The sequence below is a fragment of the Dermacentor albipictus genome, chromosome 4 (genome assembly GCF_038994185.2).
Source record: "Dermacentor albipictus isolate Rhodes 1998 colony chromosome 4, USDA_Dalb.pri_finalv2, whole genome shotgun sequence".
Classification (NCBI taxonomy): domain Eukaryota; kingdom Metazoa; phylum Arthropoda; class Arachnida; order Ixodida; family Ixodidae; genus Dermacentor; species Dermacentor albipictus.
The window spans coordinates 149178572-149197564 of NC_091824.1; the positions used below are offsets into that span (position 1 = coordinate 149178572).

An 18993-nucleotide genomic window follows, 5' to 3' on the forward strand; every position below is an offset into this window, starting at 1 on the left:
GGGCATACGCAATTGTGTTAGTTCTCTGACGGTTTGGTTTGGTGGGCTTTAGGTCAGGAGCATTAGTTTCTTATTTCTGTGCGATGAGGCTAGAAATAGCAGTTTATAGCTTGCATATCTGGCACACAATTTCTCGCGATATTATGGGCAAAAGGAATGCATTGGGCCAGGATATTTCGAAACCCGCTGTTCACAGCAGAGACTCTAAATTGCCATCCCTCCGCCTTCATTGTAACGTAGTCTCATTGAGTTTTGTAGACAAACGAGCAGGTCAGGTGTCCCACACTTTGAAGCCAGTGTAGCTGCTCAGCACCTGCCAGAAGCGGAGTGCAATGCACTGCGCTTTGTTCCACAAACAGACGGCCCAGACGACACGCGCCGGTACGCCACACGTACAGTTATGCTTTCTGCCCATCAAACTTTATCCTGAGAAATGCTGGCGAATGCTTACTTGTAAGTTTTTACATGCTGCGCGGTTTGTGCAATAGGTGCGCTGTCGCCGCATTGCCTTGCATATGCGCTTTCGTCATCCGTAACGCACGATGGAAGAAACATCGTTAGCTTACGTCAGGTTTATTTTTCCTCGTACGTATACCATCTGCGAGGCTGTCAGCTGCTTCCGGTAGTGTGCAGGGCAGCTAGAGAACAAAAGAAAAGACAAAATGTCTCGCCGGAGCGTGTGGCATCCGGGAAGCATTGAGGCTCTCAGTATTCTTTTTTTTTTATGAGAGCATATATACCGGCTTATACTTTTCAGTCCAAGTAGTTGCAGCCTTATCGGCCGTGTGTAACTGTCTGGAGTGTTAAATCACGGTCGGAAAGGTGAGTTATTTGTACATAAATCTCCATTTTATAAAAGCTGTGTGAAACTTACCTGCACTTAAGGAATTTGTTTTCAGGTGTTGTTTTGGACTTAGGCACCTCTAAAGAATACAAAAAGAGCAGAAAAAAGTGCTAATTGTACGCTATAGCAAATTATTATATTTTCGTAATTCGGTTCGACATGGATAGACTAAATGGAAATGTAGTTCACGAGAAAAAGATTAAGCGGATCCCACGCACATGAGAGAATCACTGTTACGAGACGCTTTTCTTCAAATATAAAAGCAAGTGTTGCGCAATCCTAAGATGAGTAATGTAAATATAAATTAGGATTGGCGCGAAATGCAAGGTTCATACAAATATAACGTTATCTTCGCAAAGGCGACGCAATCTTTATTCATATGTAACGCAATTACGCATATGCTTTGATGTAGCTGGTGCATCACTTTGAGTGTTACGGAAATGCCCATTAAACTTGTTATCTACAACGCATATTTGTTGGATGCACTGTTGCACTACTACATTTTTGCACTGTTTCTCTTTTGAACGGCACATAACCACCATCACCATATAGTTTGTTCACGTTACGCAACGTCAGAAATGTCAGTGTTTGCAATTGTTGATGAAGCTAATGAAATATGAAGTTTCGGATGTCGTTTCATCGCATTACACTGTATGGGGCACTACCCTATGAAGCCAACTATAAACTGTGCAGGAAACACAGAACCAAATACGGCTATTTTATGTTATGGTGTAGAACTGCTGCATATACTATTAAAAGGAATTTGACTGAGAAGTAAATAAATAAATAAATAAATAAATAAATAAATAAATAAATAAATAAATAAATAAATAAATAAATAAAACATATCCAGGAGTATAAATAAGGAAACAGAGTAAGATAGCCGTAGAGTTTGGTATTGTTTTGCTCGTAGTGATGTTTGTGCTATCGAATCAACATGACTCTGCATCAGTTCGTAAACGCTTCCGCCACATTTCTTTAGTGACGAGTGCATTCATTCGAGCGCAAATGTGGGGCCGTATTGCGTAAAACTATTCCAATATGTTTCTATTCCAATCTCCTGACGTCAAATTTGCGTAACCACCAACGCAAGCACCGGGCGGTCACCCGCAGGGTTGTCTGAACAGACCAATCAAGCGTTCTCCTAGTTCATAGGAGGTCACATTTGTTTGCTTGAAAAACGAATGACATTGCATACACTGAGCGGCTTGTCGTATCTAATTGGCTGACGAGAGGCAAGGAGAACGCTCAAGTGGAGAGGGATTCGATGTGGCCGAGCCACTGCACTGAAAGTCGATAACCGGATGAAGAGGGTGGTGCCGGCGTCTACGATTGGTCGGCTTTCCCTTACTTAGCTTGCGGTGGCTGGTCAAAAATCGGGGCGGGATGCAACGGAAGTTCAAGTATGACGCTAAAACGGACCCTCAGCAAAGAAGAGTTGGAAGAATGAGGGAGTAAACATGCCGAAAGTGCTCGAAAACGTTACACGGCCACGCAAGAAGTTTTATTATATGCAAATACACACATGCTTTCCGGCAGGTGCGAGAAGCCAGCGTGTGAGCGATCGGCGGCAGCCATCTCTTATTCCTTTCGGAACGGGGCTGCCTGCGACAATTCCGAAGAAAATTCAATTTTGTTCGGCATATTAATGCATCTTTATCGCGTACACGTCACTTTGACGTGGTGAGTTCTTGCGGTTTTGTGACGTCGCGTGACAGGCAGGTGAGGTGCAGCCCGAAAACCTTTTACCAATAGCCGAGGGCTAATGGCGAAAAGGGGCCGAGTCACAAATAACTGTTTTTCTTGTTTCTGTCAAATCATGCATAATCAGTGTGTACACATTATATCAGATGGGGAGGTATCGTGGTTTTCGTGACGTCGCGTGACAGACAGGTGAAGTGGGGGTGGTCGAAAAAAGTTTTTGACCAATCGTGGAGGGCTGATAGCAGAATCGGAATAGAAAAGTTTGGAATAGTTTTACGTTATAGCGCCCGTGCTCTTCATTTCAGTTATGAAGAAAGCCTCGTTATCACTACTGCTCTTTTGCGTTGTCTGTTACGGGCTTGGAGACGAGAATCTCGTTGCAGCTAGAATATCGAAGGGCTCCAAGCAGCCGTTGAAGAAAGTGTTGGAGCTGTTCAATAAAACTGAATCTACGAAAACAAATGTGTAAGTATTGCAGTTTTTATGCTGGTACTGAGACATTACTGAACATCTATTATGATGATTAGACGGTAGATGATGGTGCGGACAAAAACACAGCTTGAACTGCCTCGGACATGACTCGCAGCCCGCCACTCGTTTGTTATCGATACAGATCGGCCACAGGAGGAGCCGTGTATTAAGTAGAATGGAAAATGAAAGATAACATTAGAAGGAGACACGGACCCCGTGCTGCACTGCCCTAGTGGTTCACGTAACTATGCTGATAATATATGTCTAGACAATGCGACCAGCCAATGTGAAACAGTTGCTGTTAAAGGGGCAAATGAATGCGTTTGCGTTTTTTGTCAAGCATATTATAATGATCCTTGTTCTATTCTTTTCGTTGTCGGTTTCCTTCAATGGTTCGAGTGGTGCTCCACTTATACCTTAGAATAGGATCGACCCGTCGTCGGCGGCGAATGGCGACAAAAGGATGAAGTTGAATCGACAAAATTTTGTGCCCTAGCGGCCCTAGTTTCCTTGCCTCTGAAGCTTCCCCAGTTTCGCCGCTTGGCAGGCTCGGATACGCATGGCTATTTAAGGCGCAGCATGTGTCTTACGGCGTTCATGCCATTACACGTAACTTCATTCATTGTTTGTGCATACACTAACAGATATTTTTACCTGTTTCTACCCAGAATAATAGTTTCGTGGACATCACTCTTGTATTCGCAGGTGACTGTGTTTAGGAGGTACAAAAGCCAATAAAAACTGTGAAAAAGGAGGTTAGCAATGTTTTAGTGTGGTAGGCGATAGACGGGAAAGGCTAAGCGCTCTGAAATGTTTAGTGCAAGAGCCCAGTTATTTGATCGTTTTAAGCACGACATTCTTCTCCCGCCTAACGGTTTGTTTTGTGCGTAAGCGCATGGATGGTTTCGTGTTTTGATACGTCTTCTTCAGGCTACATCCAATGGTAAGCCCTCGCATTGTTACGGACATCAACTTGGATGGTCACCGCCTAGCGGAGATATTCGAAGACACGAGCACTGGCGAATTCATCAGCTGCAATCTCGTCGGTAACAAGTGAGTCACGGTGAAAGCGCAAGCCATTCTTAGGGCTGGAGCAAGAACATGATAATCACGGTCTTCTGATACTTTACTTTTGCGCATTTCAATTGAATACACGAGTAAATTAAGCAATATTTTAAATTTAGATCAGCAAATAGTATGAACATTAGCAACCTAAAAATGTAAAAGATTTGTCACCAGTTAGGAGTTGCTGATGGGAGCCGTCTGATGTATATTGCGTCAAGTTGGATGCGCGGCAATCGCACAATGTGAAACCCGCTTATCTTGATGACCTTTTATAAGCACGACATAAGATAGGTACCAAACAAAAAGGCAAAAAAGAATAAGAAACAGCAGCAGCAACATTGAATAAGAACAGCAGGAAGCTGAGCTTTTAGAACACCACCCTATGAGTGTCACTGTGATAGTGTTCTTAGTGTTTTCTTATTAGTTAGTTTTTTTTTCTTTTTTACAACAGGACACAGATTGAGAGCATATTAAAGTCGATCCCGTCAGAGCTGGTCACCGACGTATCAGTGGAAGAAATGAATCAGTTCATCGACAAATGTGCCGACAAAGATACAACGCAAGAACGGTCTTCTTTTTCAGAGAGTCTGGGCGATGAATTCCGAAGCCTCGTCATATTCCCAGGTAGGCAAGGCTTGGGTAAACAACCGCTACTGCTGAATAACAAGCCCGCATAAGTAAAACAAGACATTAAGGTTAACTTTTGTCTGGCTCATGTGGCGCTTCAGGACATGCAATTCATGCAATGCAGTCAGTTTCGCATTAGTGGTGTACACTGTACTTTTTTCTTGCACGGTAATAAATAGTGCTTCTCTGAAACCGGCAATGATGATAGCGCCGACACCGATATTAAAGTCGACGTGGCCAATTGTTATAATTGTGCCTTACGAAGAGGCACTAGCAACGCCATACTGACCTCATCAAAATCATACCATCTGCGGGAATGGCTGCGTATCCGTTTTTACTTTATTTGGTAAGATGTGGCACACAGGCCTGTGGACTTAAATGTGCCGTTACACTGACACATTAGTTAATTGCCCAGAAATATTGCATAAGCTTTTGCGAAGTGAAAAGGAAGTCTTGGGTTGTTCCTCAAAGTTGCGTGAAAAGCTGTTCCGCTCTGGTCTCATTATTCTGGTACAGCGCTGCGGTGAGAAACCAGTATGCTGTCAGAAAGAACACTCATCCACGAAAGTTTATGTAGCTATTTTGCATTGAACACACGAATTATGTGTGCGCTCAAAAGAGAAAAGAACGAGAGACAACTGTCGAAATTAGCAGTAACAGCCCCAACAGTCACAGTTGTCTATTTCTGAATTTCTTATTTAATATGGACATCGTACATCAATATTGATGTTCTAGCACTCCACGATGTACCTCTCAAAATGCAAATGTAAACATCAGCGCATCGTACTATTGACATGGCCAAAATGTACACTGGAAAGACATGGTAGGAGTGGTGCAGTGGTAAAATGCCGGACTCGGAATCGTGAGGTCGCAATTTTGAGTCCTAGACGGGGACGTTTTTTAAAAATTTTTTACATTTTTTATTGTACTAACAAATTTACATAGCCTTAAGGAGGTCTCTGTGAACTTTTAATTAAATATTGATGAAGAACTACAGAACTTTCTACTACAGGACGTCACACTACAGACAACAGAACTACAGTCAATAGAACTACAGGCAACATAACTACAGAAACAACGTCCCAAAATACGACAGACTGAAATTTCCTGTTGTGTTTTTCAACTGGGCAGGACTGAGCCCGGTTGGCTATCCTGCACTGGCTAAAGGGAAAAGGGGACGGAGAGATTAAAAGGAGAAGAGAAAGTCTACTGGGGATATCGTTCGGTCACTCAGTCCGGATCACATACGCTGACTCAATCCAGTTGCTTTCGAATATCGCAGCAGCGCTTTTGTGGCCTTTTGTAGCTGCGATATGCGAAGCCATGGTCCAAAGATCTTGTTCAAGGTGAACGCCGACGTCGATCACGAACCTCCCAAGCATCTGCAGAGCGCCAGCCACGTACATTACCACCCACTCTTCCGCCCAGGCCAAACGCAGTCAGCTCAAAGGACAAAGGTGCAATGAACAGCCCGGCAGCTGACGCTTGGCCTGCACTCCCGAGGCTACATGCTCCTACTGAGCGAAATCGGACTTCTACAGCAAGGGACACTTCGACTGTTCCTGATAAACTGACAGAGCAAGATCAACAAATCGTTGTCATGATCAGCTCTCTGGTGAGTGCTATTCGTGTTCTTCTGGACAAGCTACAGACACCAAAAGCTCGAAGTGCGTTGCAAGTGCTGGATGCCAACAATCCGGTTCTAGCGAGCCTTGAGAAGTCCAGTGCTTGAGAACTTCTACAGCAGAACCATGGCTCATCGACAGCAACAGCGATCGTTCCGGGATGATGTCCGAAGTGCCTCCATTTTCCAATGGAATGCGAGAGGCCTGAGGTCACACATTTCGGATTTTCGACAGTTCGTGTTTGACTACCACTTTCCCTCCTATACTGGTGATCTGTGAACCGAACTTATTAGGATCCATAAGACTATCAGGGTATGAACCTTTTGTTTAAACCACGTGTGTCCGTAGTAGTAAGGTTCAGGTTTACATTCGCAAGGACCTGACGTATTTTTCGCAATCCGTAGCGCCACACGATGGTAACCAACACGTCTGTGTTAGTGTGAAAAAGGAGAGGCTCTCTTTTACTATTATTGGCGTCTACCTACCCCAACAAGTCAGTTTGACAGCAAAAGACTAGAAGATATTATGGCTGCTACTCCCGGTCCTTGGATAATAACAGGGGACTTCAACGCTAACCACCATATATGGGGAAGCTCCAGGATAAATTCGAGGGGCAGGTCACTAATATCCTTTGCATCAGGCCACAACCTGTGTCTTCTAAATGACAGAAGTTCGACCTTTATGCGAGGAACAACGCACAGCAGCTGCCTTGATTTGACTTTGGTGTCACGTTGCCTGACTTCGAGCGTGCAGTGGTTCACTGATATTGAAACCCACGGAAGTGATCATATACCGACCTATGTGAGAATCGATGGACTAGAGGCCGCATTACCGGATGTATCTCGCCAAATCGACTGGTCAGCCTTTCAAGCTCGTGTAGAAGACACATCCAAGAAACGTATCGCACGCAAATTAGAAGATATAATTGCTGATGCAATGCAAGATTGCACGCATTGCTTCACACATTCATCAAAGCGTACAGAGAATGACATTGAGTTGGAAAGGCTTCGTGCACTTCGTCGCCGAGCTGAAAGGAGGTACAGGCGCACGAAGTCAATTCTTGACCTCATAGAAGCTCGGCGTATGCAAAAGAAGATAAAGCGGCGAATGGATATGCTAGCGGATCAAAGATGGAAATGCTTTTGCGAGTCACTGGACCCCCGGAAGCCATTATCCCGTGTGTGGCGTACCCTACGGGGTCTTTGCTCAAGACCCCAGCAACGACACCCTTTTAACGCCCTTGCTCTCTATCAAAACCGCCGTGAGATAGACGTTGCAGAGGAATTTTGCGCGAATGTAGCCGGTGGCACAGTTTTAGTCCCTGACATGGCTTTAAGCGACATCTCCCGGTCCACGAGATACAAGTATGGAGGCTCCATTCTCTATGGAAGAGTTAGAAGCTGCTATGGCGCTCCGTAGGTGTTCATCTTCACCAGGGCCTGATGGCATAACATATACTACTTTGCGCCACCTTGGCCGAGAAGCACGAGGAGAACTCCTCAGTCTTTTTAATAGTTCATGGCAAGATGGTGTCGTCCCACAGGAATGGAAACGCAGCCGCCTGGTACCGCTACTAAAAGCAGGAAAGTCGCCGCTCGAAATGGTAACGTATCGACCTATAGCACTTGCCAGCTGCGTCGGGAAGCACATGGAACGCATGATCCTCATGCGTCTCGAATGGCTAGAACACCACAAAATTTACCCTGATTCTATGGCAGGATTTCGACGAGGCCGCTCATCGATTGACAGTGTCATCGATTTAGTGTCGTCTGTAGAACAGCAAAAATCTTGGAAACGATTATCAGTAGCGCTCTTTCTAGACGTGAAATGCGCTTACGACCACGTTTCCCATCAAGCCATTATAGACGCACTTTTGACAATGGAACTAGGAGGGCGAGTATATCGATGGAACAGAAACTACTTGACACAAAGGTCCTTGTACGTACGAACGGAAGATGGTCCGACTACTAACCACTACATATGCCGAGGAGTTCCCCAAGATGGTGTCCTAAGCCCTATGCTTTTCGACCTCGCGCTTCTTGGGTTGGCCTAATCCCTACCGGAAACAGTGAGTGTCTCAATCTACGCCTACGACATCTGCATCTGGTCATCAGCGGTCACTCGCCTGCAGGTTCGCGCAAGGCTACAGAAAGCAGCAACACAGGTATCTCTCTATCTTCACACACAAGGCCTTACCATCTCAACAGAAAAAAATGTCTCAGTCGCTTTCACACGAAAAGCGATGTCTCGTTATCCAGTATCCAGTATCATCGGTTTTAGGGGTTTATTGTGGATCGGGATCTCTCTTGGAGCCCTCACGTTGCCCACTTGAAGAAGAAGCTCACATCTATTGTTCATGTCTTCAAGTTCATCGTCGGGAAAACATGGGGATCGTCAGTGGGCTCTATGCTACAGTTATATCGAGCACTTTTTATCGGATTGCTACGTTATAGTTCTCCCGTGCTTGCTAAAACATGCAAGTCAAATCTTCGAGAACTTCAGAGCGTGCAAGAACAGGCACTACGCGTTTGCCTAGGCCTTCCGCGGAGCGCCTCAACAGCAGGAACCATTATAATGGCTCAAGACCATCCGACCATGACTTGCATTAGCACCGACACGCTTAGGGCCCATGTTCGTCTTGTTTCACACATGCAATCAAGCTCTCTTGCCTGCCTGCCAGAACGACGACCACAGGCGTACTTCTCCAACGAGGTCAGCATCTATCGTGCCTGTCTACCATCGGGCTTCACACTCTCAGCACGTTCAACCTCAGCTTTGTGGTGTTTAAAACAACCTCAAATGCGTCTTATTGTTCTAGGACTAAGAAAGAAGACCGACCAGCATACCTTGGCCCTGAGACAAGCAGCTCTGGATTGTTTGAACACTTTCTACTTTGACCGAGCCCACTTTTATATGAATGGCTCTTCCAGTCAGACCAGCTCCACCAGTAAAAAGAAAGTGCATGATGCACAAGCACGTATCTTGCAGGGTAAGAGATAAACAGAAAACAAGATACCTTATTCTGCTCTGACAAGACTCGTAGCTTTTCGGGAGTTAAAGTGCGAGAAAATACGTGCTAAGTGAAGATACACGCTGGGTAGGTGCATTGTTTCTCAATTCTCTGCTCTAAAGTGCAGCAAATCTGTTATACTGAAGTCTTCGAGTGAAAGGGCTACGGAAACTGTCCCCAGCTAACGTACAAACATTTACCGCATTACTGACGGGCGAACCGTGCTTCAAAACTAATTCCGCCGAGAAATAGAAGCGAACAAGTTTTGGATCCTTCCAACCTGTTTACCCGCCGTGGTTGCTCAGTGGCTATGGTGTTGGGCTGCTGAGCACGAGGTCGTGGGATCGAATCCCGGCCACGGCGGCCGCATTTCGATGGGGGCGAAATGCGAAAACACCCGTGTGCTTAGATTTAGGTGCACGTTAAAGAACCCCAGGTGGTCTAAATTTCCGGAGTCCTCCACTACGGCGTGCCTCATAATCAGAAAGTGGTTTTGGCACGTAAAACCCCAAATATTATATTATATATATTCCAACCTGTTTCAGTGACGGAGGATATGTGCGGAAGATGGCTCGGCACTTCGTCAACAGAAAGTTGGGAATCGTATGGCCTGGCTGCTGTTCCTAATATTCCTACCGGAACTTGAGGAACTGCGCGTATTTTGCGCTGGACAACTTGCAGAAAATCTTGCGTTGAAAATCGCCTGATGTTTCGTTTTAACCACCAACGAACCAAATGCGGCTCCCCGAGTAACACAGTTGCTTTCTGGCAATCCAGTACGAATCGAAATCTTTCATTCGTTTGCGCAAATACTCATTCTAGACGGCTGCCCATAATCGTGAGCAGGTGGCAGTTTGCCTCTGTGGCCTGCGACCGCATCCGTTAACTTCCAATACGTGTCTATGTACTTTGTTTTACAAACGTAAGACCTAATTCTAGAATTTCAATGGAGTGTTTCACTATTTATCATATGGAGTGAAGGAAATCGGCGCTTTTGTTTCGCAGTAATGTTTTCATGCCCATAAGAGTAACTTGCAGGAGTTTTATGTGGCGCTCACATTAATTCAGCAGAAGTAATGACATTAAAGTTCCGTGAGAAAGTGTTTCGGGAAGGTATGAGAAACATAATTGAGTATATTACTGGTGGCTCCAAGTGGGTATGCCCCGACCTCCCCGAGTGGCATAACCAATTTATGTATCTGCGAGCACACATTGAACGATTGTTTCACTCCACTGCATGGGCACATTTTAGGCATGTTATTGGATGGCGTACCAATATTTCTTTTACCTATAGTCATTTTTGATAGTCACCATCGGTTTTACAACATTTTATTGAAAATATATTTCGTGTTATTGAAATTCCACTACGCTTCCATTAGAGATTACTTTGACCTGAGAAAGGCAAGATCAAGCTTCTTTTTCTCTCTCCTCTTTCAGTAGCATGCTGCGATTTGAGATTGTTTCTGCAAAAAGAAGCAGCCTCTCATTAAAATAGTATCTTCACGACCCAGGAACAAAGTGCTGCGGAGCTGGTGACGTGGCAAAAAATTACGATGATTTGGGGTCGGCGAGAGACACCGACAGATGCTGCCGTGAACACGACCATTCTCAAGACAACATACCGGCATTCGAGACTAAGCACAATGTAACAAATTACTTGCCGTATACGATGTGAGTTCATTCGCCGTCATCTTTTTATTTTTTTCGTTGCGGGAATGCGTCATTTTGAAACGAAATACGCTTCAAAGCGTGTTCCGGGCTTAGATGCAAGTTGCCTTTCTGACTGTTTTTTGATATTTGATACCAACCACACCCGCGCATTCCCCCGCCGCATGAAAGCTGTTGTGGAGTTCCCCTTAACAACTTCGCTGTAAAACGTAGTGCATTTTGAACATTTTTCGTCCTGTAAAAACCGAAGAGGCTGTTTAATATTGACACGACTGGGTAATTACGAACTGCACACATGTCCTCTTACCCACCATGGTGGCTTAGGGGCTATGGTGTGGCACTGGTAAGCACAATGCCGCGGGATGAAATCCGGGCTGCGGCGGCCGCATTTCGATGGGGGCGAAATGCAAACACGATCGTGTATCGTGCATTGGGGGCACGTTACAGATACTCTGGCGGTAAAAATTAAATCGGAGTTCTCCACTGCGGTGTGTCTCATACATAAATCGTTGTTTTTAAAGCGGAAAACCCTACAGTTCTATTCAACCTAATTCAATTAAATTCACACATCTCCTCGACATCTGTCGTTGGTGTAGGAATTGTCACTCAGTGATAGCACCAGAATATACTTTCTGCTTCTTTGGCAGCCAAAGCATGCTCTGAAGTAAAACGGTTTCTCAATTTAGGCATGTTCGCTATGGAGGATAAGACACATACTGGCGTACTAACTACTTTCGAGCTTTCGCCGCCAGAGACCCGAAGACAATTCAGGGACATGATGCTTTCCAAGTCGATTCTTATTACTGACTTACGAACTTGAAACGCCAACTTTTGATTTGTTTAATTTACCCTGTAAGAATTGTAAGCCAGCAGTTTCATAAACGCGCACAAAGTAATCGTCTGCTCAAATTCCTCGCCGTAGAAACCGCTTTCCACGCTCTAAAGGCTGAGGCAGTGGTGCAGCATCGCATGATACTTTGGTGTGGTGATGGTTTTGCACGTCACCTGGTGGAACTTCAAACGCGCATAACAAGTGCTTTACTTCTTTTGGGACGATTCAATGGTATAGGGGCCATTAGTGTTGATTCTGTTTAGATGTGGCGGCAAAAATATAACCAAACCACTTTCATACAGTTTCAAATGGATGTGACTTCATAATCCCAGAAAATAAGCTACTTCAATAAAGTCTGAGCTAAATTTAAAGAAGCTTTGATGACGAGTTTTAGGAGGCTAGACAGTCGTGAACAAAGTCGTGACAGTCTCGAAAAAGGCTGTACTGGGTAGCATAGGCGACTTGGGCTTCTAAGATGGAGAGAGAGAGAGAAACTTTATTGTGATTCTAAAGATTTGAAGAAGGGGTGGTCGGAGCCTCTCAGTCCAGGGCCCCACTGGCCTCTGCCGCCTGCCTGACCTGGCTAATTAAGGACTTTTGTCCTGCCAGATCGGAGCGGGCGAGCTGTGCCTCCCACTGCTCCATTGTCCTACTGGTGTTTGGCCTATGAGGGTGCTTAGTGCACTCCCAGGTTATGTGCATTAGGGTAGGTATGCCACCGCACCAAGGACAGTTGGCCCTATAACGAGTGGGATACATGGCGTTTAGCAATTTTAAATGGGGGAACACCCCGGTCTGTATTTTACGCCAATCGGTGGCCTCTTCCCCGTTAAGTTGTGGGTGAGGCGGCGGGTATTTTCTTCGGACTCCACGCTGATGAGCAAGGATGTCTTTGGCATTTAAATTGGTGGAATTTTGTGATGGGTAGTGCGGGTGGTTGGGGTTAGAAGAGGACGCCGTCGCTCGGTTAGTGAACCCTCGAGCTAACGCGTTAGCCTTTTCGTTCCCCTGTACCCCCGCGTGGCCCGGGCACCAGAGTAGGCGATGATAGTTGTTGAAGGATTTCGGGATTATCGCGAGGCTAGCCGCAGTCACGTGCCCCTTGAGAAACATGCGACATGTCTCCTGGGAGTCCGTGACCACGACCGAGTCCCTTTGCGAACGCTCCGCGCGAGCGAGTGCGATCGCCACTGCTAATATTTCAGCCGAGGCTGGGGATCCCGCCGTGGCCGACGCGGTAATTTGCTGTTGGCTGACAGCGTTCACGACTGCCAGGGCGTACCTCCTTTGGTAGCGCTGCCCGGTCGTGTCTGCATACAGAGCTGCGTCCGTGTAGTACGTGTTGTACCTATGGTTGTTAGAGTAGGCTGATTGAATATGTTGTGCACGTGCTTTGCGCCTTTCTTTGTTGTACTCTGGATGCATATTCTTTGGAATTGGGGCTACTGTAATTTTGGATCTCATCGAAGGAGGGAGAGGTACGGCCTGCTCTGTGAGATAAATGGCGTATGCTGGGATATTGAGTCTAGCCAATATTGCCCTACCAGTTTTTGTGAAGCTGAGGCGCTCCCTCTGTCACATCAGGGTGGCTTGCCTCAGTTCGTCGAAAGTATTGTGCACTCCCAAAGCTAACATGCGCTCCGTTGAAGTACATTTAGGCAGGCCCAGAGCAGCTTTGAAAGCGGTTCGAATTATTGTGTCAGCCTGCTTTTCCTCCTCCCTGTTCAGGATTTGGTACGGTAAGCCATAGGTTATTCGACTAACCACTAAGGCCTGTACGAGCCTTAGGGTATCGTCTTCTCGCATTCCCGCTTTTCGATACGTCACGCGACGTATCATTTGGGCTATGTTGTTGGCTGTGGATTTGAGGGTCTTGAGTGTCTGTAGTGCTCTCCCGTCGCTCTGAAGCCACAAACCCAGGACTTGCATCGTGGGTACCTCTCGGACTGATTGGCCCTCAACCACGATGTTAATCGATCCTCTGGATTTGTAGCCTTTCGCGTGTATCCGGATAACCTCAGATTTTTCGGGTGCGCACTTCAGGCCACTCCATCTAGAAAATTTCTCCACCGCTAATACTGCACTTTGGAGCGTATATTCCTTATCCCCTAGTGAACCTCTGCTCGTCCACAGCGCGATGTCGTCTGCGTAGAGCGTGTAACCTAGGTCGGGTATCCGATCCAGATCGCGCGCGAGTCGACACATCGCAATGTTGAAGAGAAGAGGAGATAATATAGCTCCTTGAGGTGTTCCTTTGTCAGGCATTTTAAATAAATCCGAAGTGATTTGGCCAATACTGATGCTCGCCTCGCGGTTGGAAAGAAACGCTCTTAAGTAATTGTATGTGCGCTCACCACAACCCGCGAGTTCGAGTTCTTCCAATATTGCGGCGTGAGAGACGTTGTCAAATGCTATTTAAAGGTCTAGTGCTAGGACTAGTCTCTCGTCGCCGTACGGTATATTAGTTAGAATTTCATCTCTAAGTAGGAGGAACGCGTCCTGGCAAGATAAACCCGTGCGAAATCCTATCATGGAGTCCGGGAACCAGCTCCGCTCTTCCAGGTATCGCTGCAATCTGCTATGGATAACCCTTTCATAGAGCTTACCTAGGCAGAACGTGAGCGACACCGGCCGTAGTGTATCAATCGAGGGATTCTTTTTTGGTTTGGGGATCATGATTATTTTAGCCAATTTCCACTCTTGGGGCAAGTCTCCCTTGGCCCAGCACTCGCTATTAAATACCTTTGTGATTTTCGCTAGGGCTACCGAATCCATGTTTCGAATCATTGCATTTGTGATCGAGTCTGGGCCCGGTGCCGAATTTTTAACTGCGGATTGTGCCGCCTCGTACACTTCCGCGTACGTTATATCTTCGTCTAATTTAGGGTTCGCCTCCCCCGCGTATTGTCTCCTCGCGGACGACGGTGCCGTAGCAGGTGAGGGTCCTATGTACTTTTTCTGAAGCGCATGAACGAGATCTTGGTCTGCACCCTCGAAGTTGTCTGCTATAATTTGGAGCTTCTTGTTGTTCTCAGTACGCGTGCTCATCGGGTCTAGCATGCTTCGTAGTATTCGCCACGTACTGCTCGTTCCCAGAGTTCCTGACAGGGTTCCACAGAACGTCGCCCACTCGTTTTTAGCGAGCTCGTTGGCATGGCCTTGGGCTTGCTCTGCCAAGAGAGCGATGCGTTGTCTCAGGTGTTTGTTTAGACGTTGCCTTTTCCACCTCTTGGCCAGTTTCCGCCTCTCGTCCCATAGGCTGACCAGGTGAGAGTCTATCACCGGCACCTCCGCTGTACGCTCAATGGCTTTAGTGGTGTCCCCGTGTGCTCGTCGAAGGAATTCGGTCCATTCTCGCATGTTGGTCGGGGCTGTATCCGACTCCTCCAGAGCTCTCTGGAGTTTTCTATAACGAGGCCAGTCAGTTAATTTAGTCTTTCCTATTGTTCTCCGTATGTTGGGCGTGGAGAGCGCTACTCGGATTATGTCGTGATCGCTTCCCAAATTTTCATCAAAGGAAACCCATTGCGTCTCTGATGTTTATTGTAAAGGCACGGTCGGGCGCCGTGTCTCTACTGACGCTGTTACCCGTGCGCGTCGGTTTGCCGATCTGATTGATTGCCCGTAAGCCCAAGGCCGTTGCGGTGCGCTCGAGTAGGAACCCTTTGGGCGACGTTTTCGCGTATCCCCATAGTATGTGGGGTGCATTAAAGTCACCCACTATCACCGCCTTATCCCTGGTGCCCGCTAAATCTTTTGTTGCTGAGAGAATGTGGGGTAGGTCGTTCCCTTTGCTTTTGGGAGGACTGTACAGATTTGTGATTAGTGTGTGTGCCTTACTTCGTTTCTTTGGCATCACACTAATAACTATGGAATTAGTCTCTCCCTCAGTTGGCGGAAGTGTTAATAATTGAGCGTTTATCGACTTGCTCACCAGCGTGGCGACCTTCGAATTTTGAGGATCGCTCAGAGTGTAGTATCCCTGCAATTTGGCCGGCTTGGCCCCGACCTCCTGCAGACATATCACGTCCGGAGCGATTCCGGAGTTTTTGATAAACTGGCGGAACACTGCCGCTTTCCTGGAGAAGGAGCGGCAGTTCCATTGCCATATCTCTAATTGGTCTGAATTTTGTATTCGTTGCGATTTCTTAGCGTGATTAGCCATGTTGCCCACTCTTATTTTAAGCCCGTGACGTTTCCGTGTCCGAGCCGTCGGATTCTGTTACGCAGTGGCTTATTTTAGTTTTTGCTGAACCCGCTCCTATCGCAATTAATTGCGCGTTTTTTGGTGGGAACAGCCTTCGAGACTGCCCTAAGCTGTTCCGCCACGAACCCCTTGTGTTTCTCGAAGTACTTCGTGCACTGTTGTTGAAATTCCGTTAACCTTTCGGTAATTAATGCCAGCATTTCATGCATAAATATTTTCAAGTTTTCCGCGATCATTGTCTGGATCTGCGCTGCCGTTATCTGCGCGTTTTTTGAGATTTCGGTTGTCGGAGACTGCGCGGAGACGGAGTTTATATCTGCCGCCGCTTTCGCTTTGGCTATTTGTTCAGATTGACGCGGCGTTTCCGGCTGTGGTATTGTGCTATTGAAGCGCGCCTCTAACTCTGACACTTGTTTCTCAAGTGATTGTCGTTTGCGTTCCTCTCCTGAGAGCTGTTCTCTTAGTCGCGCATTTTCCTTTTCCAATTTTTGAATGCGTTTATCATTTTCACCAGTATTCTGTTTTGGAGCAGTGGGAATAACAACCCTCGCCCAGCTCACCTGCTGTCTTTTAGGCAGTGGCGAATTTGACCGCTGTGGAGCCCTGGAGCTGGAGGGGTCCCTCGACGGGGTATTGCTCTTCGCTCTGCTTCCGTGTGGAGATCTGGATCGCGATCGGTGCCGGTAGAAGTCCTCCTCTTCCATGGACTCGAACCAGCGCCCCGGTGCCTTTTTGGTGTCCTGTCCCGACCGCTCCCGCGATCGAGACTGGCGAGTCGTCTTCACGCGCTTGGCGGCAATCAGTTTGTTCAGGCACCGACGCGTCTCGTGCCCCGCCGCCCTGCACATGGCGCACTTCACTTCACATTCGTGTCCTTGCGGGGGTGGATTTTCGAGTCCGCAGCCACGGCATATGTTCTTGGGGTTCGGACAAACGTCCGAGCGGTGTCCCTCTTGCATGCACTCCAGGCACATTTGGATTGTTGGCCTGTACTCCGTGCACCGCATCTCTACTCCCATGTAGTACACGCATTTGGGGCGCGTGCCTCCCGAGAAGGTGAGGAGAGCGGTATTGGAGCTTCCAAGCATTCGGGCCCTTTCGATGGTGACTCCTTGGGTCCTGACGCGCAGGTGTCGCTGGAGATCTGCTGATTCGGTGTGTGCTGGGAATCCGTGAACCACCCCTTTGTAGCTATCATCTGGATCCGCTACGTACCCGTTGAAGGGGTGTTGCTTGTCTCGCAGCTCCATGCACGTGACTCGACGAATGACGTCCGCCACTTCCAGTGAAGGTGTGGAGACGATGATGATATTCGTTCCCTCTCGAATTCGCAGTATGAAATCTTCTCCAGTGATTTTTCGCTGGTTCGGTCCGTTTCCTGTGATTATCGTCCCGGTAGCCCGAATAATCGCTTGCGGTATTTCTGTTCTCAGATATTCCTTGAGAATTAGTCCTTTGTGTGGCTTCAGTATTATCTTGATGTCATTCTTCGGTAATGGTGGCAGAGGCTTCCCCTTCCACGGGCGCATGTTGCGACGACCGATTTGCCCATCTCCTTTCGCGCCGCCTGCTGATGGCTGACCGTTTATGTTGTTCTTGTTGGGAGCCGTTTCCCTGTCGTTGCGCTTGACAGCCTCTCGCTGTCGCCGCGATAGAACTAACTGCCAGCCGTCCATCGCCTGGTTGTGGGCGGCGATCTCTTGGCTTTTGCTAGTCCTCGCTTCGGAAAGTACTCTTGTGTCCCCGTTTTCGTCCGCGTTGTTAACCGGATGCGGGGGTGTTATTTGGAGGTCCATGTCTTCTGACGTAGCCATCTCGTACGCTCGGCAGAAGCGATCTGGTTATTAGGTGGTGAGGCGGTCGCTCACGCGCTAAGCCTATCGAGGCCTAACGGGGCTTCCGCCGCCTCGAATTTTCAAAGTCGCGTGGAATGACGAAAACTTCACTCACGGACTTGAACTTGGTCTTGAAACGGAGCGTTTGTCGAGTGGAACCCGATGGGATAGTCGAGTCTGGTGCAGTTGACGAGTTTTCGGCTAAAACGTCGATAGTCGGCGTAGCCCATGTGAATGAGATGGAAACATCTCTAAGATGGAAACATCTTCTGAACAGAGCATTAGATATACGAAAACATGTGATAAAATAACAGGCAAGATTAATCGAATGTTATGTGCCTGTGGCGCTTATGAATCCTCGTCCTTGAGGTAGACGCATATGGTGCTTTGCATTTGAGTTAGGCCTTATGATACCTGCAATGACGAAAAAAAATACCATTCCCCTTTCAAGCTACATTGTTAGGCTGAATGTTGTGATTTTATTATGAAAATTAGGTTGAGGTACGCACTCAAGGATATTCCTGAATCAAGTTGATTCTCTTTTACGAATTGTTGTCGTTACTATTTCAGGACAGGCTGCGTTTACGACAGGAAGTTCTTCAACTGTCTACAAAACGTGAGCAGCCTCCCTTCCGTGACTGTGGGAGTCCTGTTTTTCGACGTACTGCAAACGAAGTGCTTCGAATATGGCTATCCCACTGAGTGCACAAAGTACAACTAGTAAGACTCTTCGGTGCTTGATTTATGGCACTGCCTTCTGCATTCATGCTGACTGAAGTACTTTTTTTTTTGCTCACAGCTACATTCAGGCGTTAGCAGCAATGAAAAAAACCTTTTTTGTATGACGTCGTAGATAACCTAACACTTTGCACGTTGGTTTGAATAGAGTGCTAGCAGCTCACGCGTTCAGAAAGAGGTGCAAGCAATAGAAGTGGCGAGTATCACGGACATTGCTTGTGTGTCGAGTAAAAAAACTGGACAAAACTGCAATGTAGGTAAATGAGAGAGAGCATGCTGCGTCGGAAACGGATTTATATAGGAGTTTCGAGTATTATTGCTATGAAATGCAAAGGCAGATTATATTAAGCTGCGTTAAGGTAATAAG

The 18993-nt window shown here is 46.9% G+C and overlaps 1 protein-coding gene across 3 annotated transcripts in view; it reads left to right on the plus strand.

Moving 5' to 3' along the window:
* Positions 1-18993, plus strand: part of LOC135902201 (uncharacterized) — a 92986-nt gene that overhangs the window by 68960 nt on the left and 5033 nt on the right. Inside the window, exons 1-6 of one of the 3 annotated variants that reach the window (XM_070537731.1) lie at positions 671-822; positions 2854-3013; positions 3950-4072; positions 4536-4708; positions 10858-11017; positions 18459-18608. In XM_070537731.1, coding sequence (XP_070393832.1) covers positions 2856-3013; positions 3950-4072; positions 4536-4708; positions 10858-11017; positions 18459-18608 — 764 coding nt within the window. In that variant the 5' untranslated portion in view covers positions 671-822; positions 2854-2855. Of the gene's footprint in view, positions 1-669; positions 823-2853; positions 3014-3949; positions 4073-4535; positions 4709-10857; positions 11018-18458; positions 18609-18993 lie in introns of those variants that run through there. The other 2 variants (XM_065432178.2, XM_070537733.1) reach the window with 2 other exon arrangements.